The following is a 27817-nucleotide window of genomic DNA, read 5'->3' as shown; positions in this document are numbered from 1 at the left end:
TATCCTATTCCTTGAATCCTCTGAAAAACTAGCCAACGGAATCCATGGCCACAGCCACTGACATATTCTTCATGGTACAGTCTATTGCATGTCATGAGTGATGAGAGACATGGTCTCTTGTTGAAAGGTTTGGGCTAGCACTCTCTTGTCATCCGCCAGGGTGTTCATGAGCAACTGGATCTTGTTATGGTATCCTCTTGTTCTTGTTTGGAATGCTTCCAGAATTATGGAATTGGTTTGGGGGTGTTTAAGGAGGAATGAGGCTTCCTTACTGTGAAGTTTGTACAGTGTCTCCACTTACTGAGAAGTTAATTGTGATAAAAATGAATCTATTCCAATATTGTTTGACTGGGTAAAGCAAGGATGGCAGCATGACAAAGTGGACCAGAACACCCATGTCCTTATCAATCTGTTTGTAAACTGGATACAACCTAGGTGGAGGTGGTCCAGCTCCCACAACTTGGCCATCCTGATCATTAAATCTGAATAGGAGCCGAAGTCCTCTGATGGAGAAGGAGGGTTGATATCTCCCACAGTGGACTCAGGTGTAGTAACTAGAATGTACAGGGAGTCCTTGTACAAATCAGCATCTGAATTCTAGTTGTTGGAACAAGAATTCTCAATAATTATATGTTCATGTCTTGCAGGTGGCTTCTCGGATGTCTCTTGGTTCTGGTGGATGTTTGCGTAAGTATATCCTTCGAAATCAAGGTTCCATTTTTGGAAAGGTCTTATTCAATATGCTCTGATAATGTTGGGACTTCTTATATGATAGGTGACTTTCAGTAGTGTCTCCCTGAGCTTCCATCCTCATTAATGAGCCATTATGTTCAGGTTCTTTAGAGTTTGCAGACTCTAGTTCTCAGAATCTGTCCCAGGGGCATGGAGTCTTTGCAGTTTTTTGAGACTTCTTTGATGCCAAAACTAATGATTGTGCTTGGCACTGGTATGTGGGTTGGTGCTGTTAGGTCTGTTTCAGAGATTTGGACCATGATTGAGACTGGGGTGAGTAATAACATTTATGTGGGACTGAGTGATTCACAGATACAGAAAATTTAGAGCAGTGTTTCTTAAAATCTTTTCAGGAGTGACCCTCTTTTATAATAGCCAAGTTACTTCTGATCCCCATCACATTTGCATAAAAAGGCATTTTAATATAGTAAAGAAAAATTATTAAAAATAGATTTTCACAATAAAATTCTAACCTAATATGGTTTTACTTGCATCTGCCTGAGTGCTTGTTAAGGCCACTCGCCCCCCAAGTCCCTTAATGATTAATTGGATTTTATTGGGGGAGGACAAGTTTTTCCTCAGGAAGGGAACTGTTGCCCTTTTTGTCCTCCCTTCAAGTAGTGGCTCTGCTGTTGCCACCTTAGCTACCATCCCAAAGGTGGTCGCCGTGATGGAGTTGAAGCAATATGGGATATGGGGTCAGACAGGTTCTGTGTGAAGATGATTTGAGAGATGTTGGAATATGTTTTTCTAAGTGCTATGAGAGTGTTTTTCTGGAGATCGGTACAGCGTTCGAGATAGAGCTGAAGGTCGAATCAAGGAGCCCATGGAAGACTCAACATTCCGAGCTAGTTGGAGAAGAGATAAAACTCCTCGACTTTCATGGGAATCGAGGGAGGAGGTACGTCAAACAGTGGCAATCTGGATACCAAGTGATTTGACTCTTGTCTGTATGCCAGGTGAGCAACCTGCTTTGTCCACCTCCATGTGTACCAACTGCCTGCACTATCTGGGATTCAACATGTCCTTGCACCAGCAATCTTGATACAAGACTGCAGTGCTAGTAGGGCAGAATAGAAGAGTATACAGTATTGGCATTTCCCAGAGAGAGCTCAGACACTTCTTTTAGTGAGTCCCAGGAAAATTGTAGAATGGCTTGGGAAAATACCACTCAGGCCCTGGGTAGTAGTAAAGCACAGAGGCACAAAATATGGTGGCAGGCACACTTGATCCTGTTCAACCTCCTGCTTGTAGTAGGTTTTCTGAAGACTTTTTCACTGTGGTATAATCTTTTCCTGAACAGTGGAGTCTGATTCAGGAGATGAACAATGAGAATGATGTCTGCTCCTAAAGATTTCAAGCACTGGTGGTGGAATTTCTTGGGAGTGGAGAGAGCCTGCTGAGCACAATCAGATGCTTCTCCACTTTGGAGATTGGATGAAAGTTGAGGATGAACTCAAGAGGCATGGCGTTTCCTCCTCCAAAGAAGCCTCAAGGTGTATTAGTTTATCTTGTTTATTCTCCGCAGACCATGGAATAGATCTAGCTGGTGGTGGCCCATCAAAAGACTTTTTTGATGCAAGTGACCTGTCCTTCAATAACTTGGACAAGCTATTATGGAGATAATAACATTTTTCATAAACTTATGACAGTGCTGGCAGGTTTGGGGTTGGTGACCCTCACTCAGGCAATATAGTCACTTGGAATGTCCGTTGGTGAAGGGGATCTTGTTGACACATAAAACACCCTTCTTGAAAGAGCCCATCTTTCAAGCAAGAAGGCCTCAAAGGACAAAGACAAATGATGAACAAATGCTAATGGGGAGAATATTAAGGAGAAGACACAATAAGGTTGAAAATGACAAAGGAAGGCAACAGCAGTGATACTCAAAAGTAAGTTTTGACATATACAATAAACTGTTCTAGATATGTGTTCTGAGAAGGTAACAAAGAGATAACCATTAGGCACAGGAACATCCACAGTGGAGGAGGGCCTGACCTTTGCTGTCTTAGCTCTAGGATGTTTCCATGAGGTTTCACACAGCCACACCCACATGTGTGATTCACAGGGACCCCAGTGAAGAACCACAAGAGCAAACATAGAGTTTTCATATCAGGAATCACCAATAATTTTTCTTTTAATTGCACCAAATGAAGCTGGAGTCACACTTGCAGGGAGCGGAGTTTGTTATATTTATCTAAGCAGATGCAATAGCTCTTAGGTAGAGGATAATACACTGATGAGACTTCATATGTTTGCTTTACAGTCTGTATTTGAAACCTTTCATCTGCCTCCCTTTTACACTATTCCTAACCTCATGTCAACCAGCAAAAAATAAATTAATGAATGTGGAACACCATGTTCCAGGATACCTTTACCAAGACTATCTGACGCACATTGTGCATCAAGGTGTTTAAAGCATCATACAATCTGGAGGTGGTATTCATCACAGAATGAAAGTTGATGTGAGTCACAGAGCAACAAGACGACTGGGGGAGACGTTGATGGAGGCACACCAAGAAACGAACGACAATAAGCAATGACAGTAGCTTTCAGCCACTCATTAAATAGAGAAAGATGAAGCAGCCTGCAATCTCAAAATTATCAAGGGGAAAAGGATTATGATGAACCTTTGCAGATTTTGCTTTCAGTCACTGCACATACACCTCAGGGAACATTCCATACAAGTTATTTTCATGCTTTATGCAAATACAGATCAGAGGCAGTAAAATCCAGAGGGCAGAAAGGATTGCAGCACTACAGGCAACAGGTGCATGGCAGGAACTTTTTTTTTTTTAGAATTGCTCCTTCATGTTGATGCACTCCATTTAAGAGGAGAAAAAAACTAGCAAACCAAAGGAAAGGACTCTATAGTCTTCTACTTGCAGTAATGTATTTGGCATCTCCTGGAACATTCAAAAGTGTCATCCTACTGACCTATAATCTGAAAATGGTGGCATCTATTAGCATGCTACATGTTGCTTTTTATGCTTTATATTAAAAAAACAATTTCTCCTTTAGCTATTCTGAACATTTTGGCATGTAAGGCCTATTACTTTCTGCCAGCGTGGCCAAAGGTTAGGGATTATGAAGCTGTAGACCTAAATCGCTTTATTATACACTGCTGAGTTGCTTCTGATGGAAGGCAACCCTTCTCGAGGTCTTCCGAGTACAAAGTATTTTAAAGTGCTTCCTCTAGCGGCATTCTGGGACCATATAGCTTGACTACGGCCACACATATTGGCTCTTCTGGGAGGTATGGTGGGAAACTGAGCTCTGGATACCTAGCTCCACAGGCAGCTGCTTCAACCCACCAGGCGACCCAGCCAAAACGTATACTCAACATACTTTCCTTCTCCTGCAATTACTCAACATAAAACACAGGTTTGTCCACATTAGTCTACTGCTGCAAACAAAATAAATATCACTATGGCATTTGGTGTTTGTTGTCCCTCAGAGCTCTTTCTTATTCCCCATACTATTCTAATCACACACACAAAGCTGCAAGGGGATGTAATTTGAAGCTCTGGAGTGAGGTGGTACCAATCTACTAACGACATGAAGCTTTATTGCTTCTTGCCACCTTACACCAAGAAAGCAATCAATATGTTTTAATGCTGCCTGAGCTTTATAATGGGCTGGATGTGTGAACAAGCTGAATTTAAATTCTGACAAAAGAGCTCCTGCTGGTCAGCAGAAAGCCAGACTTGCAGTTGTACTCACCCTGGCAGAAAGTGTTCCTATGTGGGGGAAGATGTGCTATCTCCGATCCCTACATGGCAAGGATGCTGCTGTACAACTCTGCTTAGCATGCCAGTTTGGACCTTTTTTGAGTCAATCAGACTGGGCAACATGCCTTATTTACACTGCTCGTTGACTACCGCGGTGTGTTCAAAATGGGGCTATCCTTGCACCTGGTGCAATAAACTGCTAGTCTGTTCACTGGTGCATCATATGACCCTAATAAAGAAAGATCTGCACTGATTACAGTTTGCTTTGCAGTGACAATTCCACCTGTTTCTTTCAGCCTTCAAAACCCTAAATAAATGGACCACCCATATAATTATGAAATGATGAGGATGTTAAGATCTTCAGGAGAGAATTGCTTGAGACCACCCCCACCCCCACTGAGACCGCCCCTCAGGAGAGGCATGTGGAAGACAACTTGGTCTGTCATGGCTTTCAGAACTGTAGACTGCATATCCCTCAGAGTTGTGGAGATCGCTCTTTTCAAACTGATTTATTTAATCTGGACAGTTTTCTTTGCAGACGTAATTGACTTTAGTCATTCTATAATTTTCTTTGTTTTAATGGTTTCATGACTAAACATGTTTCTACATGTTTTTTGTTTTTATTCTGTTGTAGGATTTCTGGCTGCCTTGGGCACTTCTCTATAGCAGACAACAGGCATAAATGTAATAAATAATAATCATAAAGTATAATGCATAATGTATGGTATAACCAATATACTATTGTCATAGTGACATTGTAAAATGTAGAAAATTCCTTGTTTAAATATATGTGCAAGACTTTCAAACGCTCATAGTTAATGTATTCACTCTTTCAAGAGTTCAAATGCAATGGCCAGAATCCTATTGGTTACTTACACCAATGTTGGTGCAACAGTACAAAATGCGGCAGAGAACTGCCACTAGTCAACAAGTTGCCACTTGGTGTGTACAGCTGACTGGAATGTGGAAGAGGATACAAGACATACAAGACATCAACTCATTAACTCACAGCAATTCCCTACCATGATTTTGGTCACTATACATATTCTGGCTTAACAAACCAAGAAACTTCTACCCATTATCCATCTATTAATTAACTGTATTACAAAATCCTAATAAGAATATGGCAACAAATATGGGAAACAAAGCAATAGCCCACAGACTGGAAATATTCAATGTACATTACAATCCCCAAGAAAGGGATGCCAAGGAGTGCAGTAAGTACAGGACCATTGCTTTAATTTCCTGTGCAAGTGAAGTGATGCTCAAGGTGTTGCAACAATTTTTTTACCTTATATGAAATTGCTTGATGTTCAAGCTGAATTTTAAAAAAAAGAGTACCCAAGATCACACTGCAGATATCCACTGGCTACTGGAGTGCAACAAAGAGTTTCAGAAAAAGATCAGTCTATGCTTTATAGATTACAGCAGGAGTCCCCAACCTTTTGAGATATGGGGGCCGCATTAGAGTGCCCAATGCCTAAGGAGTGCCACATGTTAAGTCAAAATGCATTAGAATTATTAACCTACTGATTTAAATCAAAAGTAAACATTCAGAGGCCAATGAAGAAATGCTAACTTGAATTCAATCCATTTGGGAACCAAATTTTACTGTGGAATCCTTTTATCCAGCTACACACGCTTACCTAGTGAGTGTGATTTTTGTGGCGGTTTGCCGTTAGCTAAGACTTTAATGTCCAAGTGAAGGTTTGTGACAGATATCCTTGAAATGTTGTGTAAATGTTCATCCATAAGTCTTGACTTACACTTGGATTTCACAATTTTCATCTTGGAAAAAGTTCATTCACACATGGACGTGGTGCAGCAAATTTCTTTAGACTGATAAATATAGCAGGTAAACCAGAATAGAACTCTTAACAGACTGTTTTCTTTATAAACATTTCTGAAATTATTACTGGTTTGCAAATCAATTAGTTGTCTCTGAAAATAGTTACTTGCATCTTCTGGTGATACTTCAAATGGATTCTGAAACATTCTTATTTCCTTTCCATGCTTATATCAATAAGCGAATATGTTATGCAGTATTCCCCAACCTTTTCCCAACCGTGGACTGGTTCGGGGGGTGTGGCACACTGGCAGGGGCAGAGCTTGCTTGCAGGCGCTCATGCACATGTGCTTGCAGGGAGCAGAACACACTCGTGCACATGCGCTTGGCAGGCTTGTGCAGGGGGTGGCACTCACACACATGCACACTCACAGGGGACGGAATGCGCTCACTCATGCATATATGTGCAACAGCGCTCATGGGGGGTAGGAGATCTGTGTTGCGGCCCAGTCCTGGATAGGCCGCAGACCGCTGCCGGGTCCCGGACCTGGGGGTTGGGAACCTCTATTATGGAATTCAACCTGCAATAGGTTCAGCACTTTGGTGTGTCTTTCTACTTCAACACAGTTGTAAACTCCCGTCTTTCTGAAATTTTAGTTCATTGCAGCATAAGAAGTTTGAAAAGTAACTTTCACCAAATTGCTTCACAAAAATGTTTAGTTTTGCTTCAAAAGTTTTCATTTTACAATACATGTCATGCGCAAGATTTCCTTTCCCCTGCAACCTTAGATTCAGCATATTCAGATGCTCTTTGATATTAGTTAAGAAAGGCAAATCAAAAATCCATGTATGATCAAAAAGCACTTATTGACCCTTTCCTTGAGAAAGCCATCAGCTTCATGAGGAAAACTGAAAAAACATTTGAGGACTTTGCCTCTTCTAAGCCACCTGATTTCTGCATGGTTCAATACACCTCCATCTTCTGCATCTATCTTAGAAATAAAATTTTGACACTAGCAATGAGTAAGGCCATGATGCATGACTTAATTTTTGCTAGATACAATAATATGCATCATGATTTCCCATTGAAGAATCTTACTACACAAGGCTTGCTGATGAATGATTCAGTGAAACTAAATGGGAAGTGTACCTTTTAATTTCAATATCTTTTAAGGGGAAAAACAGAGTTAAAAAAACCCCAACAAATCCACTCCACTCTGGCTGCTGTTAGCTGGAGATTTTCATTTTGACCATGGCAAAGAAGAGAAGAGACCCCTGCATCTACACTTTTTAGGAATATTGAGTCATATGCACAAGCTAGAAAGAAATTTTAATGGATTATGACTCTTGACTTGCCAGATGACAGAATTGCAATTCGAAGCACATTGAATACTATGAGATTTATTTCTGCCTTGAGTTTTGAATTTACATATGTTAATAATTTAAAAATTGGGGGCCCTCCAAAAAAGGGCAGGTAGAGAGAAAGAGTGAACGAAAGGGCAGCCTCCCACCAGGAACAGGATATACCAGTAAGCTGACTTCAAATTATATGCAAGAGACACATACACATCACTGCCTCCCAGCCAAGCCTTAATCATGAGAAGCAAAATGGCAGCAGAGGGAAGGGAACTTGGCTGGAGGAAGATGTGGGAAGAGAAATCACACAGGCTTCCCTGCTGAGAGAATACTCCTTCCCTCTCAACCCAAGAGCCACTCATGAGTAGATTCCCAGTTGGAATGGGTGGAGGAGGAAACACAAAAGCAAGCAAGGCAAAAAAAGGTCAGAGTAACCGGCTCTTGTTCAGGAAGGAACAATGCTTTTACCTCAAGCAGCAACATTACCAGCAACCTTGGAAGCCACTTGGAGGAGCCTTAATGGGTGGCGCCTCAAGAGATGTTTAGTAAGCAAAACCCTCTGTACTCTTTTTGCAAAAATACCAGGGATTTTACTCTCCTTTCTCACCTTTTTTGCAAAAACAAGCCAGATATCTCCTGTACACATCCACCCAGCTCTTTTATCTTCCTTACACATATATAGGACATAGTTTTCAACATAGTAATGCATGGAGGGGGAGCGAAAAAGCTAAGTGGTACATGTACCTGAGCACTGCTGGCTAGCAAAGCACCCAGAATGGCCAAAATGCTAATATGAAGGATAAGACCAAGTGGGGACTGCCAAAAGGAACCATGGAGACCAGAAGTAACAACGTAGCCATTACATCCTTTGCAAGAAAGGGACAGTAAAACAGCAGTAGATGGTGTAGCTTGAGGCAGAAAGAATAGTGTAGATCTGAGGGGAATATTGTCTTGAGGGCGATAGCAGTAAACAAGCAGGTTGGAGGGCTGGGAACCCCGGGGCTACAACAAAGTCTTTGTGTGAGGCACAGGAAACTATAAGTTGTTCTGGAAGAAACAGGCGTGCCTCGACAAGTGATTCTTCTGACGCATAACTTGTACGATGGACAAGAAGCTACCAACAGAATGGTTTCCTATAGGCAAAAATGTTACACAAAAAATGCATTTTATCCCCTTATCTGTTCAACCTGTTCTAGCGTTCTCCATTTATTAGATCTATGGTTCTTGTTCTATTATGTAATGGGTTATGAATATTCATATTGCTGTGAGGCGGAGTCGGGAGAGATGCTATAAGAGGCAGAGTCAGAGAGAGAAAGGAGGTTAAGTGAGATTGAGTCAGTGTGAGAAATGTAAGAGTCAGGCAGGAGAGAAAAGCCAGCCAGAGTAATAGAGTGTGTAGTTTGGGAAATTTAGATGTGATTAGCTACTGAAGATATTTATGAATCTCTGTAACCAATAAACCAAAGCTTTATTTAAAAGGACTTGAAGTGTGGACCTGAGTCTTTCTGAAGTAATGGTGATTTAGAGATCACCTGGTGGCAGCAAGTGTAAAAGAAGAGAGAGTTTGCCTTCGTGTGCTCTGGGGCTTGAAGGTCAAGCAAGGGGCACGAGGGTGGACGCCACACCTGTACAAACATATTATGTGGAAAGTTGAACTAGATTCAGATGAAGGAGTGAAAATTGATGAAAGAAACATCAGTTATTTAAGATATGCAGACTACATCATTTTACTGCCAGAAAGCCGCAGTGACTTGAAACAACTTGTAAGGAAAGTTAAAGAACAAAATGAGTGCTAAAGCAGGACTGCAGCTGAGCATCAGGAAGACCAAAATCATGACTACAGAGGAACTACACAACTCTGACACTGACAATGAAGAAACTGAAGTGGTTAAAGGCTTTGTATAGCATCAATCCAAATGGAAACCGCAGCCAAGAAATCAGAAGACTAAGACTTGGAAGGAACTAGAATGAACTGGAAAAGAACATCAAGTGTAAGGATATGTCACTAGATATCGCATACCGACGAACTTTTTGCAATCGCATTGCAATGTTTTAAATGGGAAAATTGCTTTGCGATGATTGGTACCCTGTTTCGCTTACCGATCATCGCAAAACAATGATTTTTAAACAGCTGATCGGCAGTTCCAAAATGGCCGCCGGGTAAAAAAATGGCCACCTGCTGTGTTTAGGGATGGATTCCTCGCTTACTGGGCAGCAAAAATGGCCGCCGTATGGAGGATCTTCGCTTAAAGGTCAGTTTTAAGCCCATAGGAATGCATGGAAGGGGTTTCAATGCATTCCTATGGGCTTTTTAAAATTGCATAGCGACGAAATCGCTTTGCAGCGATTTTTGCTGCACCGATTAACGTCGCTATGCAAGGCACCCCTGTATAGGTGTGAAAGCTGGACAGTAAAGAAAGCCAAAAGAAAAAAAACTGATTTGTTTGAAATAAGGTGCTTTGCAGATACCCTGGACTTCCAGAAAGACAAACAAGTGGGTTTTAGATCAAATGCAGCCTTACCTATCTCTGGAGGCAAAAATGTTGAAACTTAGGCTGTCCTACTTTGGACAACTCATGAGGAGATTGTCTTTTCTGGAAAATCCTATGCTGGGAAAAACTGAAGGCAGCAGGAAAAGAAGAAGACCAGATATGAGATGGATTGTCTCCATAAAGCCATAGGCTTGAGTTTTCAGGGCTGAGTAGGACGACTGAGGACAAGCCATTTTGGCAATCACTCGTTCATGGAGTTGCCATAAATCACAAACAACTTGACAGCCCTAACAATAACAATGCTGCTTTTATTCCAACAAGAGACTTGAAGTGACTCTATAATCCTTAAAATAACCCTGTAACACACACAAATTTTAAGGGGCTGAAGAAGCAGAATTGTCCATGAAAGCTCATATTAAAATATAACAGTTACTCTTTAAGGTGCCACATCTTTTTCTATTTTTTTAATCTTGTTTTGTTTCTTTGGATTTTGCCTAAAATATAGCAGTATTTTAAGTGCTACAAAGTTTTTGTTTTATTTTTTAATTTTTGTTTTGTTTTTACCTGACCTGTAAAACAAGTCAGTGTTATTTCCCCACCCCATACTATGGTCAGAGAAACTCTGAATTCATAGCATATAGTCTCTTCACCAATTAACTACCCACCTACTAAGCATCTGATATTCACAAATCTGAGGTGGCCAACTCTGGGAATCCAAGGGTCAGTTTCCTGTCCCAGGGACACTGGGGCCATACTGAGTCCAACTCACCCCTAACAAACAAAATAAGAGAATGAAAATAAGAATGAAAATAAAAACAAACACAAACAAAAAGGAAAAGAAAAAAGAAAAAGAAAGGAACTAACTAGGAGAGTAATTCTGGTTTCATAAACCTGGGGGGATTTCTTGGAGTCACAGATTTCAGGGGATCCAAAAATTGGACACAAATAGCCTGAGGGTCCGCATTAATACCTGACCCTGCCATGATGCAACAGCCCCTGTACACATTACAGATTATGTCAAGGTGGAAATGGTTCTTTCTGAAGCTACTTCCCCCTTGTGTATCAATGTTTTTCTGAAGTCAGAAGTAGTGACTGGATGTATTTCTGCAAAGCATTTCTCTTGTTTTGCTGGAATCATCAGATGACAGTAGAAAAATGTTTCATATGTGTAGTCTGTAGAATCTTTTATTGTAAAATTTAGACCTTCAGCTTGTTTAGCAAAACCCTGATCAAAGAAGCTGCAGGAAGCAGAATAAAAGAATACAATTAGTTCCTGATGAATAGGCTGCACTGATCCAGCTTTGATGAGCGGTGTAATCCTTACCCAGGGAGCTAGCATCATCAGATATGCTTGCCAAGTCACTTCTCCCCAAGCAGCCTTAAACTTCATGCCTTAGCCATCAACTCAATACCATGCAAGAGCCAGAGAATGATAATCAGAATAGTTGAGGTCAGCAGAACCTGAATGAGCTATTATGGTGTAGCTTGCCCATCAATTGCTTAATAGCCTCTTAAACACAGACCCTATGCTCCAGGAATAGAACCCCAACAGTAAGCTCTCCTCAGCAGCCACTGTATTAATTGGGTGTCAGCTCATTTCTTGTCAAGAAAATGGGAACACTTCACAAGTCAGCTTGAATTTCAATTTTCATTTTTTTTTTCAGAAAAGGCTCTGCAATCTCCATTTAGCACTGAAGCTCAGCCTTGTCTTGAGAAGTAAGGGTAGGGTAGAGTAGGACGGATGAAGCTGGAGAGGAAACAGTCCCTTGTTTTACTTTCATGTGACATTGTACTAGTTTTCTGATTATCTGTGAAATGTTATGACAGCCTATCTTAGAATACTGTACACTTTCACCTTTCTTATACTGTTGACCCAGATGTCCACTGCTGGTAAGCATGCTAATACCATGGAAAGATCTCCACAGATCTATCTCTTGAGAGTATTTCTGTCATGGAAAAAGTCATTTTCCTCTCACAACACTAAAGTAATCTTAAGTTGGGGGAGGAAAAAGAAACTAGAGAACTTTTCCTTCTCTCCTAGTTACCCCTATGTTTTCTCCCATACACTTTGTTCATCAGAGATGTGTATCAAGCAAATGATTTCAAAATCTATTTATTTATTTGATTAAGATGCTACTCTATTATTACAATGCACTATTCTATAGACCCCTATACTGTACAAGAAAAAAACTGGACTTCCCATTAATATCCATCTCTGCATTAAATGAAGGGTAATTTAGAGTGAGTAACCCCCTATCCACTGCAAAGGTACTGGCCAACCTGTCAATTAAATGTGAACTGTCTTTCCTGTCTAAGAACTTCTCTTCCATTTTTGAGTAACCACTGCTCCACTTAGCCAAAAAATCCTAATGCAACAGACCAATAATCACAACAAGAAATATTGGCCCATCCCTCCAATTGAAACAAAACAAATTTTAAAAAAGCATTGAACAGTAAGACCTTGCCTATCCCAACACAGCAAATTTTAGTACTGGTTGGAATAAACTACACTCCAGAAAATATCAGTTCAACCTTCTTTTTTCCAGTAGGAGGAGAGTAATCTAAAGCAGCATATACCCCCATGGTCTAATTAGGTGGGAACTTGTTGCCCTTTTTAAACTACCAATAAACCACTTGCTACAAAAAAAAAAAAAAAACCAGCAATGTAATATAATCATAAATAAGCTCAGCCATAATTTTCTTGTTCCAGTGAACAGCTTTCTGGACAAATGTTGCAGCTGCAGAAACACATATGGCTAAGGCTGATAAGCCCTAGTGAGGAACAATACATAATTTCTGTCATTCAAATCTTCAGAAGCATCTGCTTCATCCCAAAGCCTGACTGAAACAAAAACTAATAGTGCCACAGAAACATCAATGACAGCCATGGGAGGTCTGAACTTTTGACTCTGCCAATCAGAACCAAATTAAATGTCTCTGGAGAAGAAAATAATTACTTCCTGGCCAAACAGACATTAAAAAGAGTTTCTATTTCAGGTATAAAAATATTTTAAAATACATTTTAAAGAAGAGGATAAATATTCAGAACTTCACTGATTTACAATTTAAATAACTAAATTACTATTTTTTGCTTTGTAGCTGAGGATAGTCTGCTCAATGTTAGCAGAGCTTGAGTGCCTATTCCACACATCTTGTCACAATACTATTCTTTAGTAATTACGAAAAAATCTCCAAAGATGCTATGTGCCATCAAGTCAATTCTGATGTGTGCAGACTATATGAGTCACTGACTTCCAAAACGTCATATCATTAACAGTTCACTCACATCTTGCAAACCAACATCTCATATTAAGTTGTTCTCTCTTCCTACTGCAACATCTTGTGCTCACTACCATTCACTTGTGTTGAAAAACAGCCCTGACAATTGCTTTGTGTTTCAGTTAGAAGTGGTTAACTGATTTAAAAAAGCAGTCAGCTTCTGGGATTTTCCTTTGCATGGTGTCACTTTGGGAACTGTAGTAAGCACAAGAGGGTATCCTATAGACCAGTGGTTCTTAACGTGGGCAATAATGCCCCCCAGGGGGCAATTTCATTTTTCATGTGGGCGGTAGAACGAAAAGGGGCGGCATGGGGGCACTGGAGCAGAAGGGGGGCGGTAGGGGGGCACTGGAGCAAGCCAAACCTGTTAAGATAGCTGCAGCCTTTTTACAATGTGCATAAATATATATTTTCCTCCAATCTTAATTTAGTTTCAGAGTTTTCGTCTTGAAATTTTTAGTTCCTGCATTGTGGTTTGTTTTTATGCCCTTTTTATATTTCTTTTTGCGTCTTAAAATTCGTTTGCAACTAAATCATTAAATGTTACTTTTGGGGGGGGCATTTCATTTTCTTATAATTGAATTTTGTTTTCAGGGGTCATTGTATTTAAGTGTCGTAAATAAATAAATAAATAAATAAATAAATAAATAAATAAATAAATAAATAAATAAATAAATAAATAAATAAATAAATAAATCATCACCGCGGGGAGGGGGGTGATGGTAACTTCCTCAATGGCTCAAGGGGGAGTTTCTTTCAAAAAGGTTAAGAACCACTGCTATAGACCAGTGGTCCCCAACCTTTTCTGAGACCATTTGCAGGTGGATGGGGCACACTTGCACATGCACAGAGAAGCAGGGTGCACTTGCGCAAACGGGTGGAACGCACTCATGTGTTTGCGCAAAGCAGCAGGGCGCACTCACAGAGGGGCACTCATGCGTGCAGGTGGCGGGCCGTGAGTAGGGGGGGCGCAAGTGCATGCAGGGGGGTGGGAGATCTGTCTCCGTGGCCCAGTCCTGGCATGGCCACGGACCAGCACCGGGCCACACACTGGAGGTTGGGGACCCTTGCTATAGACCATCTTGACTACTGCCACTGGTATTGTCGACATCCAAGCCACCCTTAGCTACGTAAAGTCTGGCATTCTTTTTTCCTGTTGGCTATGTGGTCACATTTTCTGGCTTTTCATAGGTAGAGAAGAACAATATCCCACATTTAGAAAACAAAGTCTTTTGAAGAACTGAATTATTACTTATTTCTAATTTCATGCAACATATTGTCTAATAAATTCCAGAATATGGCAACTGCCAGATTCATTCACAACTCATGAATAGAGACGGCGATCGAAATCAGAAGCTCTCATTTCACTTGCTATACAGTAAAAGAAATGTAAGTAAACCAAAAGAACACAAAAGTGGGCTAAAACCCAGGGTAATTGCTTACCATTCCAAAAGTAAACAAGACAGAATTTTTAAAAGTAATTAACATTACTGATTAATGTTGTGGTTTATTTAGATGCAATTGGGTCTATCTATTTGCCTCTGCTCAGACCCACAAAGGCACTTCAAAACTACATCTACACCAAGCCACTATTTTATCTAGAGCATGAATGGGCTTGAACCTCCAAGTGGACCCCTGCTGGGCCCACAGGGCAGCAAACCACAGATCAGCTGTTTGGTCAGGAAACAAACTGTGCCAAACCATCAAATCAATGGTTCACACCCATCTTCAATCAAAGAGACATGGAAGCAAATTCATGAGGCTAAAAAGGAAGCAGAGCATATAAGTAAAGTAGAAAATCTGTGAATTTTACATTTTTAATTTGCAGTTGTAATACTTTCTGCCTCGTCAACAAAAGGTAAAAACTGCTTCAACGTTGACTTGTTCTATATGGCCACTGAAGCACAGAAACTTGGAAGCAACTTACATATGACTGTAAGACAGATCTGAACAATAAATAGACATGGAAACTAGAGAACAAAAAGAAGGAACAGAAAGATTGAGCAATGACATTATTTAGAAGTTGCTTCAAGTTCTGCACAACCAGACTCTCTCAAGATAAACTTCTATGACTTCTCTTTCTGCATCACTTTATATCGTAATTTAGTATTAAGACCATTACAGCCTAAACATCACAAAGACATCTATTATTGAAATGCCATTACAGCCTTATATCTCTAAAATGCTAGAAATATTAACCATCCTCTTTGCTTCTGAGATGGTTATTTTGCTGTCACTCCTCATCCCCTGACTGAAAAATTGCTCTCTTACTCATATATAATGTATGGTTCAATTTTTGCTAAGACGCATACAGACCAATAACAGAACTATTTCCACTTCTGAGGACAACATTATGAATGAGACAGAGTAGGCCTAACTTTATATTGCAACACTCTTTTTTCTGAAACCTGTAGCCCTCCAGGCATTTTAGACTTCAGGTATCGTGTTCCCCATCTCTGCTCCAGCGAAATGGACCAAAGAATGGAAGAAGTAGTGAATAGACCAAAATAATAAAGTGATTTTCTGAAATCTTCTATGCCAGAATATCATGAAAAAATCAATGGATTAGTATTTGATATAAGCAGTTGGAGACCTGTTATCGTCTTTTCTTAGCAGTAGTTTCACTGATGAACAACCATTTTAAAAAATTGCAAAGATAACAATTAACACCTCTGAACATTCAACTAAGAGCCATCCTCCTAAGATTACTGTAAAATCTTAAGGTATCATGTTATCACCTTTCAGAGGAGGCAGAAAACCAAAGCTTCCTTTAGCTGTTTAACATGTTAACATTAACTGATGAAAAGGTGGGTATTATTTTAATTGTTATTTAAAACTATTGTTCACAAAAACTCTTTGGCAGCTTTTGCAAATTCAAAAGAAACAAATACTTTTCTAAAATGGATAGAATAAAGACAATCATAATCCATGGACACATGACTGCCAATATCTACTGTATAGTTAACACTTCTCAGGAAAAAAAAGTGCTACCTCTGGTTTGATAAATACAACAGTTATTGTTTTTAAAAAAAACTATACAAAACATTTTCATGATACAGGCATACCTCAGTTTACAAATTTAATGGGTTCTCCGGGACGTTACTTAATGCAAAAAATTCGTAAACCGAAACGCAGATTGCCATAGGAACTGGGGCAACGCTATAAACCTCCAGGCACAATGCATCCTGGGGAAACTTGCTTCATACTGAGAAAAAAAATGTAAACCAAGGCATTATTTTCAATGGATTTTCCTTTGTAAACCGAATATTATGTTAACCAAGGCGTTCGTAAATCGAGGTACCACTGTAAAAGGGTCTAGTTTCCATAGCTGAAATTATACTATGTTCCAAAATGTAGCTTTTTAAAGAATCTGGGTTACAACAGATACCAAGATTGAACGATCGGGGTGTAGGTGTGGAGATGTCTTCAAAAGTAGACATTTGAGACACTAGAGAAGTGAGTTATTTGACATTTCTGAAGGCACCAGATTTCAGTCCGTTGTAAAGTACTCCAACAAAATGTGCACTTTTCTACATGAATTCTGACAAACTTACCTCCCCTGAGTAACTGTACTTTCCTTTCAGAATTTGCCTGTATAAACGGGTGCGATTTTCATCCTCAAACGGCATTGTCCCACTCAGCAGGATGTATGAGATCACACCAAGTGCCCACATGTCCACAGAGTTAGTGTAAGGCTTTCTGACCAAGATCTCTGGAGCAATATATTCTGGGGTTCCACAGGTAGTCTTCATTAAGCAGTCATCTCCCTTCTTCCGAGCACTTGCCAGACCAAAATCTGTGATCATTATTTTAGAATCCATGCCTGGGTGGTAATACAACAAATTCTCTGGTTTTAAGTCCCTGTGAGTTATGCCCAATGTATGTAAATATTTAACCCCGTCCAATACCATCTGCAGAACCCGGGTAGCATCTCTTTCTGTGAAGGAGCCTTTGGCAATAATCCGATCAAACAGTTCACCACCAGTGGCCAATTCCATCACCATGTAGACACGCTCCTGAGTCTCAAACACTTCAATGAGTTGGATGATATTAGTGTGTCGCACACGACGCAAAACACATAGCTCTGATTCGCACACTTCTCTCCCCTCATGGTACTTGGTCTCTATCAGTTTGATTGCGTATGGCTGCTTGGTGGCCTTGTGCTCTACCCGCACCACACGGCTAAAGCTGCCTCGCCCAATCAGAGCTTTGATGTCATACTTGGCTGTCACTCTGGGATCAAATTTGGCACGATACTTTGCCACCCTGTTCTTGCGAGGTTCTGACTGTTCCACATGTGGACTGGTGTAACAGGGAGGAGATGGGATGGCAGATTTAATGCCATCTCCATCACCCTTGATGAAGAGCTTACATACATCTGTTTTATAACCACTGGATGGCTCGACCTTTTTAACAAGATCCAAATGGACATTCTTGGGAGGCTCAGGAAGTACTTTGCTGGTCCCACAGCCCATTACTGAATGGTACTACTCATCCATCAAGGCGTTCTCCCACAGCAGTACCACAGCAACCATGGCCTGAAGAACTCCAACCATTGCAACATCCCGAAAAGCTGGTGGTGGGAAAGAAAGAATTATGAATGTACAATATTTAATCAAAATAAATGTCTCCCTATTCTTCAGACTCAATTCAAATGTCACACCAAACCACAAAAACTTTAAAAACAATTCAATAAAATAAGAAAATTTTAAGCCTAACACTATTATAGATATTCAAATAATGCTTATCTCCACAGTAATATATATCACAGTGCAATGTTTATCAGGGCTTTCAAACATTTTGGGTTCTTAGCCACAGTATTACTTTTCTGGATGTCTACAGAACTAGGCGCATGGAATCTAGCCTATGATTCACTGGTCTCATTACTTTTTCAGACAGAATTCTGAATACAGAACAAATAATTTATTTCCACTGTGCTGGAAAAAGAAAACACTTCAATATGCCATCACTGTGGAGAAGGTTGCTTGACTTACTTTTATCAAAGTGCGGTACTTATAAACTACTTTTTATAATGAAGTCCTCACAAATCAATATACTATATATTACAAACACAAAATACACATACAGCTACTGAATGAAAAATTTACTCAGGACATTCACATTTTAAAAGAAAGGTCAAAGTGAAGCAAAATTTTCAAGGCTGTACTAAACAGACTTAAAATAAATCAGCCAGAGGGAACAGTTTGAATGAGGCACCAGAATCATAGAATATACAATGGGGGGGTTGTTACATATACAGATCTCCTAGCACTCTTTAGCCTAGGAGGGGAATTTTGCACCAAGACCGGAACCATTAGAGATGGGGGTATTCGTATTTATATAAGAATACCCCCGTGCAGCTGGAGTTAACAAGTGTCCAGCCCCTGGGCAGCCTTGCAGGGTGACTTGTCCTCCCCCTCTTTGCCAGGAGTGGCTAGCTGACCAGGAAGAGAAGGGCACGCCAGGAGCAACTGGAAGGATGAGTGGGCCCAGCGATGGACGTGTGGGTGGACATGTGAGTGGACGGTCCAGCCCCAGGGGCCGGACCCTCGTTAACTCCAGCTGCACGGGGATATTCGTATATTAATACAAATACCCCCATCTCTAGTTACCATCACTCTTCCTAAGAAGTTTGCTTATTACTGCAAACAGGAGAGAAGAAACAGAGAACTGTTAGATCAGCAACTCTTTCCTATCTTAGTTCTTCTAAACTTTTAGAAAGAATACCATCATATGGACAAAGCTGGAAGTGCTAAATAATATCAGTCAATTAAACACACAGCTTATTTTTCTGTACTCCACAGGGTCCCTGCATACCATGTTCAAGATCCTGGACTTCATTTCAGCCAGTCACCTGAAAATCTGCCTTTGTCCAGGTCTCTCTCTTCCTTCTCAGCACAGAGAAAAATATTTGACACATAACACTTGTGCTCAGTAAAATATTGAGATTTAATAAAAGCAGAAGCACAGTTATTTATAAAATTCCACAATGATAATATATCATTGTGGAATTTTGCTATACTGACTATAATGACTACTATACCAAAATAATACCACTATCTATAATTGACCACTACAATGACTGCTATACCAAAATAAGACCACTATCTATGATTATGCAATCAGGTCACATTCTTTGCAATCAATGCATTTTCCAATCTTGGAACAACTTGAGGGAACTACTGTCCTATCCCTCTGGATCATAATTTTTTTGAAAGACAACATTACAAAAGCACTGCAGCCAGGATTACTTGGCTAAAATCCTTTTGTGTAGCTACACAAATAGCATAACTTTTGGAGGCAAATTACCCCAATTTAAGAAATCAAAACTGATAAGATCGACAGGGATTTCTTAACTTAGGGCAAAATGTACACTGCCCTGATAACTAGGTAAGATGACTTAGGTCATTAATAATAATCAGTCATACAATAGTTAGCTGTATAGACATAAAATATTAGGTAGCAGGTTTCAAACTGCTGAACAAATTCAAGAAACTAAAGTTCTGGTTAAACCAGTTTGTTAAGATAACACTAAAAAAAATCCCAAGATATTTCTTAAACAGCTTTCATTAAAACAAAATTCACAGAGTAAGTGATCATCTAAGAAGCAGTTTTCTTCTTACTCTTCTTACAGTAAGAAACAATACATGCTTCCCCCTTAGTTACTTATTTTATACAACTCATAGTTCCCTGACATTTTGAAGAAAATAACTCTGTGCCTACACAACTTTAAAGCCTATACTGTACTCATTCTCATTTCAAGAGCATATATTTTTAAAAAGAATAAAAGCAAAAAGATGCAGTAATCTAGAGTAGTAATCTTAATTTCATACATTAAAAAACAAAGAATAATCAAGAAATAACACATACCATAACTACTCTCATTCATTCTCTCCTTAGTTAGGTTTGCAAAAGCATGGCACCTCAAGCTAAATTCTAATAGCAACAGCCTGATTAGGCTGCATTATTCATAATTATGCACTGCCAAGTCAATTCCAGTAAATTGTTTACTGGTCCTTCTTCTGGTGGTCCTCTGAAGCTTCACAGCTTGCCTAAGGCTACAGTGTCAGCATGGCATGTATCTCTGTCAATAGTCACACATGCTCTAGGTGATTTTGGATCTAAGAGGCACAGTGGGGTTCAAACTCTCGGCCTCTGCTTCTTCTGCCAGGTGCTCTAGTCTAAACCACTGTGTTATACCTGCTCTATAGATGGCACAGGGCTTCATAATTACAGTATACTTTAAATGCTTAATAGTTAAGGAAAAAAGCAAACCAAAAACCCTCAGCAAAAAAGGTAAATGCATTTTGCAAACATGATCTTGGATATAAAGCTCACAAGCTCTAGTTAAAAAAATCAGGTAGCAGTTGATAAGAATTAATTTGGGAGCCTGGAGATCTAAATAATAATTACAAGCTGCCAAGTTGATTTTAAGTTATGGCTACCCCTTCCTGGCTTTTCTAATTACAGAGCACTCAGCAGTCGTTCTGTTCTTCTAAGACTGTGGAATTTTCTCTAAGACACACTGGCTGGCTCTTTTCCCAGGAGGCTCACCGGCAAATAAAACTCCAGATCTCCAGCCAGGTACCCAATTCACTGAACTCTCCACCCACCCTGAAGGCCTAGACGTTTAGCGTAAACTGACCTGGTATGTAAGGAAGCTTTCTGTATGTAAAGTATTGTTTTAAGCTCACTAGAAGCCATAACGACAAGAGAATAGAGTTCAAGCTATCAACATCCACCACTATTGTTATTTCAACGATCTGCCTGCTTGGCGTTAAGGGCCAAGGTGCTCTTCTAGAGCCAAAGGTTTGACCTTCCCGATTCAAAAAAAGAAAAAAAAGAGCAAAGCTCTGGATGGGAAAGGGACACCACCTGCAGTGCTGGTTTAGGGCTTCAAGCGCTCATTCCCAAGATCGGAGAAGAGGAAGGGAAGAATCTGCAGGTCAGGCCTTGAACGAGAAGTAAATAAAAAAAAAATATACAGCCCCGCAGGCCCCTATTGATTTATATGAGCCCCCAGGGCCGGGCCTAAAGCATTCCATGGGAGAGTGGAACCAGAAAAGGCAGCAGGCGCCACGCCGAGCTCCGTGGCTTTTGTGGGGCCTGAGACGCCCCACACCGACTCACCTCAGCCCACAGCAGCGTGAGCGCCGGGTCCAGCCCAAGCCCAAATGGGGGGGGGGGGTGGTATGGTTATGGCCTGGCGCTCGCGTCATTGCGTCATTAGTGCGCGCGCGCAGGGACACAGCGCGTGGTGCGCGGCAGGTTTCCTTGCCTGTGATTGGCGGAGGCGAGTCACGGCCGAGCTTGTCGTGGGTAGTCGGGGAAGGGCCGTCGTTGCCATAGAAACCGAGGCCCGCTCCAGGAAATTCATAGGCACTGGGGCTGGGGGGGTAACGTTAAGAGGCCTGACGAGGTCTAGATTTCTGGCTTCGAGGGTAAGAGGTGGCGGGTGACGCTGTGCTCTTCGGGGTTTCCTACTGCATAATTGATTTCTGTGAATAAATTATGCATGTTTCTTTGGACACCCTTTTATATATATATCGTAAAACTCCATTTCATACAACTGACTTTTTAAAAAAGGCTCCTTAAGTCCTTGTAAACGTACACAGAAGTTATAAAACGAATGCAGGAAGAACGAGTGATGGGGAGAAAGATCAGTTGTTCGTGGGTTTAGTTATTCAGTAAAAGTATCGCCCTACCCTTGCAATTGTGTAATCCTGGACCACAGGGCCTTCTCCTAATTCAGTTCTTATTCTGTGACATTTAAAACTACTCTTTTCTCTCTTTTTTTAGAGGAATGGGATACCAACCACCCAAAAACAAAACCCACAAGCCTTCCTTTACCATTATAAGAAGTTTGAATAATAAGTAATAAAGTATAGCAATAATATAAAAAATGTGTTCTTTTGTGTCCGTGATGCGGCATCCTTGCCTGGAAATAAATCCTCTGATGGGAAATACTTCTAAATGGGAAATACCTCTAAGTAGAGGTATAGGAGACTGCTCAGTCTCTGTTTAACTGTATAGGGATTCATATTTTCACACAAAAACATCCTTTTAGGATGTTCATTTGTTTGTAAACTAAATTCGTAAGGTAAGGTGGGTCTGTTGTACCAAACAACCCTTTGGACTATTAATATATATTCAGTTTAACCACTGTCTTGTGGCTAGAGTGGCTGCCTTCCAACTTTTCCCATCATTGTTGTCTTCTCCAGCAAGTCTTGCCTTTTTCTGATGTGCCCAAAGTATGACGGACTCAATTTCATCCCTTTTGCTTCTAGAGAGAGAGTTCAGGCTTGATTTGATCTACAACCCAGTTGTTTGTTTTTGTGACAGTCCAGAGTATCTGCAAATTCAGATGAATTTTTCCCTCTTGGCTTTCTTCATTGTCTAGCTTTCACATCTGTGCATAGTAATTGGGAATACAATAATATGTATATTATAGTTGTATTGATTCTATTTATTCTTATGTAGTTGTTCTGTGTTATTCACATCTGATCTGTTGATCATACAAATAAAATTAATTATGAATGATGTTGGTGTTAGTAACCATTCTTATAACTGAGATCTTTTCTAGTTCCTTCATAGCTGCCCTCCCAAGTCTTAGTCTACTGACTGCATTATGATTTGATTGGATTTATGATTGAACTGGTCAGGACTCCTCAGTAACCACTGGAATGTTGTGCTCTCTTGTTTTAAATGTGTTTTAATATTGATCTTAATTACCATTTTAGTATAGTACTGTACTTGTTTCATTATTTTTTAATATTGGTATAATTACTGTTTTAGCTTCTAAATATTGTTTTATTGATGCAAGCCACCTTTTGGGGAGAAAGGCGGCATATAAATGTTTTGAATAAATAAATAAACCACTCAGCTACACTTTTCTTGCTCATCCTAGTGTGGGAAAGCCTAGGGAGGAGTCAGATGTGGTGAAGGTTATGGAAGAAACACTCCTAACACCCCAGTCTCTCAAACCTGGCTGTTTTCCTGGGAGTCGAACACACACAAAAAGAATCCCCCAAAGCTAGGTGCACCAAACTTGCAAGGTAGCTGCCATCACTCTCACACAAACATTGAAAAATCCCAGCAACTAGTCAATACAAGGACTGGTTTTAGTACTACAAGGCCTCTTAGCCAAAAATCTAGACAGCTGCTTGAAAGGACTTTTATAATTCATTAAAGAGAAAAGGGGAAAAAAGCAGTGGGGGGGGGGAGTTCCAAACTAGTCAAAAGATTTTTCAAAATAGAGGCACAAATTAGGAGACAGACTTACAGGCATTCAAGAGGAACACCTCAACCTTTTGATGGAGGCTGCTATGTTCTGTGTTGCCTTTCTCCAGCCCCACAGCCAAAAGGGAACTTTATATTTCAAAAGCAGGCAATATGTGGAATTGAGGCCGGGGGTGTGTGTGTGATTACAGAGTTATAAACTCCAGGGTTCTCTTCTAACCTTTGTTAGAAGAGCTGGGTGAAAAATTCAAACTATGCTGCCAGAGGTTATGCTTGAGATCTTGCCCACAGGATTTGAACTCACCTCAAGCAAACCTAGCACAGATACCTGCCATGAATATTTAGGACTTTTATTTACAATTTTTGGAACTTTTATTTATGATTTTTCTGCAGTACCCTTAAAATATTGGTGCTGCTAGATGCGTGAGAGTCTCTTAAAAATTGCAACCAATTCCAGCAAGGGAAAAAAAGGTAGAAGAGTCCAATGTGACTTTACAAAAACCTCAGACAGGACCTGAAAACCAAATATAAAGGACACATATAGTAAGTGGGAAGAAGGTCTGGCCAGAAAGGAAAGGTACAGACAGGTAGCAAAGAATTTCAGGGATGGTGTGAGGAAGGTGAAAGCTGAGAATAGAGATGGGCATGACTCAGAAAAATGGTGATTCATTTTGATTCATGATTAATCAAGGATAACAAGTTTCCTTTTTTTTCTGATGAATCAATTCATTTACTTTTTTTACTTATAAAACAGCCCCTCAAACACCTAGAGACACCTAATGTGCAGGGAGGATTCCCCTGACTCTCTCCTACAAGCCCTGCAAATGGGTTTCAGATGTCCAAATTATACACCCACGATTTTCCCCCAGGCACCTAGAGAAACCAAAATCACAGAAAAGCTACTGACTCTCCTCTACAGTCACTCCAACTTTGGTGAAGAGTGGGTTTCAAACATCCAAGTGCACTTTTGCAGCTGGCTTGGGAAAACCCAGTCTTCACCAAACTTGGGGGGATTGTGAAGGAGAGTTGTGGGAGGTTTCCCTGTGATTGTGATGTCTCTAGGGCAGTGGGGGGAACTTTTTGGGGGCTCTTTGTGGGTGTATAATTTGGGCATCTGAAACCCAACCTTCACAAAATATCAATATCTTGATTTGACAAAGTGCCCTATGATATTCTGATTAACAAGCTATCTAGGTATGGGCTAGATAGGACAACTGACAGTTGGTTACAGAATCGTACTCGGAGTGTGCTTATTAGTGACTCCTGAAAGGAAAGAGGCAACAAGTGGGGTAACCCAAGGTTCAGTTCTGGGCCCTGTGCTGTTCAACATTTTTATTAATGACTTGGATTAGGGAGTGCAGGGCATGCTTATCCAATTTGCAGATTACACAAAATTTGGTGGAATAGCTAATACTAGTAGACAGAAACAAAATTCAAAATGATCTTAGGTAGGCTTGAGCGCTGGGCTGAAAACAACAGAATGAAATTTAACAGAGATAAGTGCAAAGTTCTACACTGAAGAAGAAACTGGATGCACAGTGGCAAGGTGAGGGATACTTGACTCAGTAATATTACAAGCAAAAATATATTGGAATGGTTGTAGATCACAAGTTGACTATGAGCCAACAGTGCAATGCAGCTGCTATTTTAGGATGCATTAAGAGAAGAGTCTCCAAATCATGTGAAGTACTAGTTCCCCTCTATTCAGCACTAGTTACGCCACAAATCAAGTACAGTACTGTATCCAGTATTAGGCATTGCACTTTAAGAAGATTGCTGACAAACTAGAACAAGTCCAGAGGAGGACAACAAGAATGATCAGGGGACTGGAAACCAAGCCATATAAAGAGACTGAAAGAACTGGGCATATTTAGCCCTGAGAAAAGAAGACTGAGGGGAGATATGGCAGCACTCTTCAAATACTTGAAAGGATGCCATACAGAGGAGCGGCAGGAGTGGTCCTCAGTCATCCCAGAATGCAGGACACAGGAAGCCAGATTTCAACTGACTATCAGAAAATACTTCCTAACTGTTATAGCAGTACAACAATAGAACTTATTACCTCAGGAAGTGGTGAGTGCTCTAATGCTGGAGGCATTCAAGAGAAAATTAGACAGCCATATGTCAGATATACTTTGATTTGGATTGCTAGATTGTAGAAATCAGCAAGAAATACAATTTATATGCAAATAACATGTTTGATCATAACTAGAAAATATCTTAGTTTAACTTTCTTTGCTTAATTCACTTTGCACAGACACTCAGAGATACACAAACACATGCACAAGCACACGTGCCAATCCAGTGTGGTAATTCCTCCTAACCCCCTACCTGTTAAGCTGGTGTTTTGTTTCAGTGCAATGGGCCAGATAAAATAGGGAATGTAAGTCATATAGACTCAGAACTTGAAGGCAGGGGATAGGAAGTTTTAAATTCAGATAAAATAAAGATTAATGTCATCAGAAAATGATGTCATCACCACTTATGCTGCAGAGTTGCACCAACTGGATTTTAACCATTATATTTTTAATACTGTAATTGTTTCTTCTCATCATTAATTATGATATTGATGGGGGGGACATATTTTGCCCTGCTTGCCCCAGGTAACAAAACAGCTAATTAAGGCTCTGCAAAATGGTTGACAACCTGAACAAGGAGCTCTACACACATTGCAACATTTTGTGGAAGGGCTGATTTGTCATATGATGTGTCTAGTGATTGCAGGAAAACATGCAAAGGAAAGTGAAAACAAATTGTAGAAACCAATGGGGAAATACAACTTGCCATTTTTTTCAGAGATACAAATCAAATACTGTATTTTATCATAACTAGAAAATATCCTGGTCAATGGTTTAGATTCCTTTAGAAGAAATTGACGCAGCCAAAGAGGAAAATTTGACCAAGAAATATAAATCATACAGTATTAGCTAAGTGTTCATAGGCAGGGGTCTCTGGTTTGCAGGGATCACAATATCATCTGCCACCCCATCATACAGCACTGTTCCTTCTGAAACAAGTCACAGTGGAGGATAAGTGATTTTCCCCACAAAAAAATATGTTATTGTGAACTATTCTGAATGAACTGCAAACTACTGTGGGGAAGCTGGGTCTTAAAAGGATAGTTAAAACCTTCTACTTTATAAAAGACTTACTCCTTGAAAATATAGAAATGCTGAAACTGGATTGCTGGAACAGCCTGCATTTTTGGACAATCATAAAACATGAGATTTTGCTATGGCCCCATGCTCGGAGCTAGGAGAATATATGGCTAGGAAGGTGCCTTTAGAACGCAAAGGGGGGTGGTGTTAAGTACTGAATAGGGGAAGGTCAAAAGGGATGGAGTCACATTCAGTTAAATCTATTTAAATCCATCTTCGCACATGCTACCCCGGGGGCTTTCAGGAAGCATAAGCTTATTTTGATGCAAAAAGGCAGCTGGATCTTTTTCTGAGTTTTGTGCTCAGTCATAAAACCCAGGGATACATATCCTTTCCTTCTCATCCATGTGGGAACAAAGGACACAGCCAAGAGCAACTTTTAAGAGATCACACTTTGAAGCTCTGGGAAGGCAACCTAAGGAATTTGGAGCCGGGATAGTTTTCTCAACCATCCTTTTCTAGTACATGGAAGAGGAAAGGGAAAGAGAAATACTGTGGATAAATGTCTAGCTATGAAGGTGGTGTCAAAGTGAGGGATTTGATTTTTGGGACCTAGCTAAGAAGATAGACTGCTAGCAAGAGATGTCTTACACCTCACAAGGACTGGGAAGAATGTGTTTGGCCACAGCATGAAGAACATGATCAGGAGGGCTGATTTCCCTTACTGCCACTTCCTCCACCAAGTCGTCCTATGGGGGGGGGGGACAATAATAGAATTAACATAAATAATAATATTAATTATTTAGGAGATCCCAACAAGAAAACAAGTCCAAGAAGGGTGGAAGCTTCTAAAAGAGGAAATTCTAACGGTACAACAGCTACAAACAATTTCAACAAGAAAAAACTATGGGAGACAGCAAAAAAGGCCAATGTGGCTTCACTAAAAGCTCAGAGAGGACCTAAAAACAAAAATAAAGACATATATAGGAAGTGGAAGGAAGGCCACACCACAAAGGAAGAGTACAGACAAGTAGCAAGAAATTGCAGGGATGACATTAGAAAGGCAAAAGCTGAGCATGAACTGAGGTTAGCTAGAGACACTAA

The 27817-nt window shown here is 40.3% G+C and overlaps 1 protein-coding gene and 1 long non-coding RNA gene across 3 annotated transcripts in view; one reads left to right on the top strand and one right to left on the bottom strand.

Annotated features, from left to right (window-relative positions):
• Positions 1-21644, bottom strand: part of PSKH1 (protein serine kinase H1) — a 78458-nt gene extending 56814 nt beyond the window's left edge. Inside the window, exons 1-2 of one of the 2 annotated variants that reach the window (XM_020811001.3) lie at positions 21507-21644; positions 16931-17949 (exon numbers count right to left, since the gene is read on the bottom strand). In XM_020811001.3, the coding sequence (XP_020666660.1) occupies positions 16931-17851 (921 nt within the window). In that variant the 5' untranslated portion in view covers positions 17852-17949; positions 21507-21644. Of the gene's footprint in view, positions 1-16930; positions 17950-21251; positions 21469-21506 lie in introns of those variants that run through there. The other variant, XM_020811002.3, reaches the window with a different exon arrangement.
• A 17-nt stretch (positions 21645-21661) lies between these two features.
• Positions 21662-23258, top strand: LOC140702196 (uncharacterized). Its single transcript, XR_012081275.2, has 2 exons — positions 21662-21817; positions 22176-23258. It is a non-coding gene; the product is annotated as an uncharacterized LOC140702196 (long non-coding RNA).
• Positions 23259-27817: the final 4559 nt, after the last annotated feature.

This window comes from Pogona vitticeps, chromosome 10, assembly GCF_051106095.1.
Source record: "Pogona vitticeps strain Pit_001003342236 chromosome 10, PviZW2.1, whole genome shotgun sequence".
Taxonomy (NCBI): Eukaryota; Metazoa; Chordata; class Lepidosauria; order Squamata; family Agamidae; genus Pogona; species Pogona vitticeps.
This window is presented reverse-complemented; position numbering and strand designations above follow the sequence as displayed.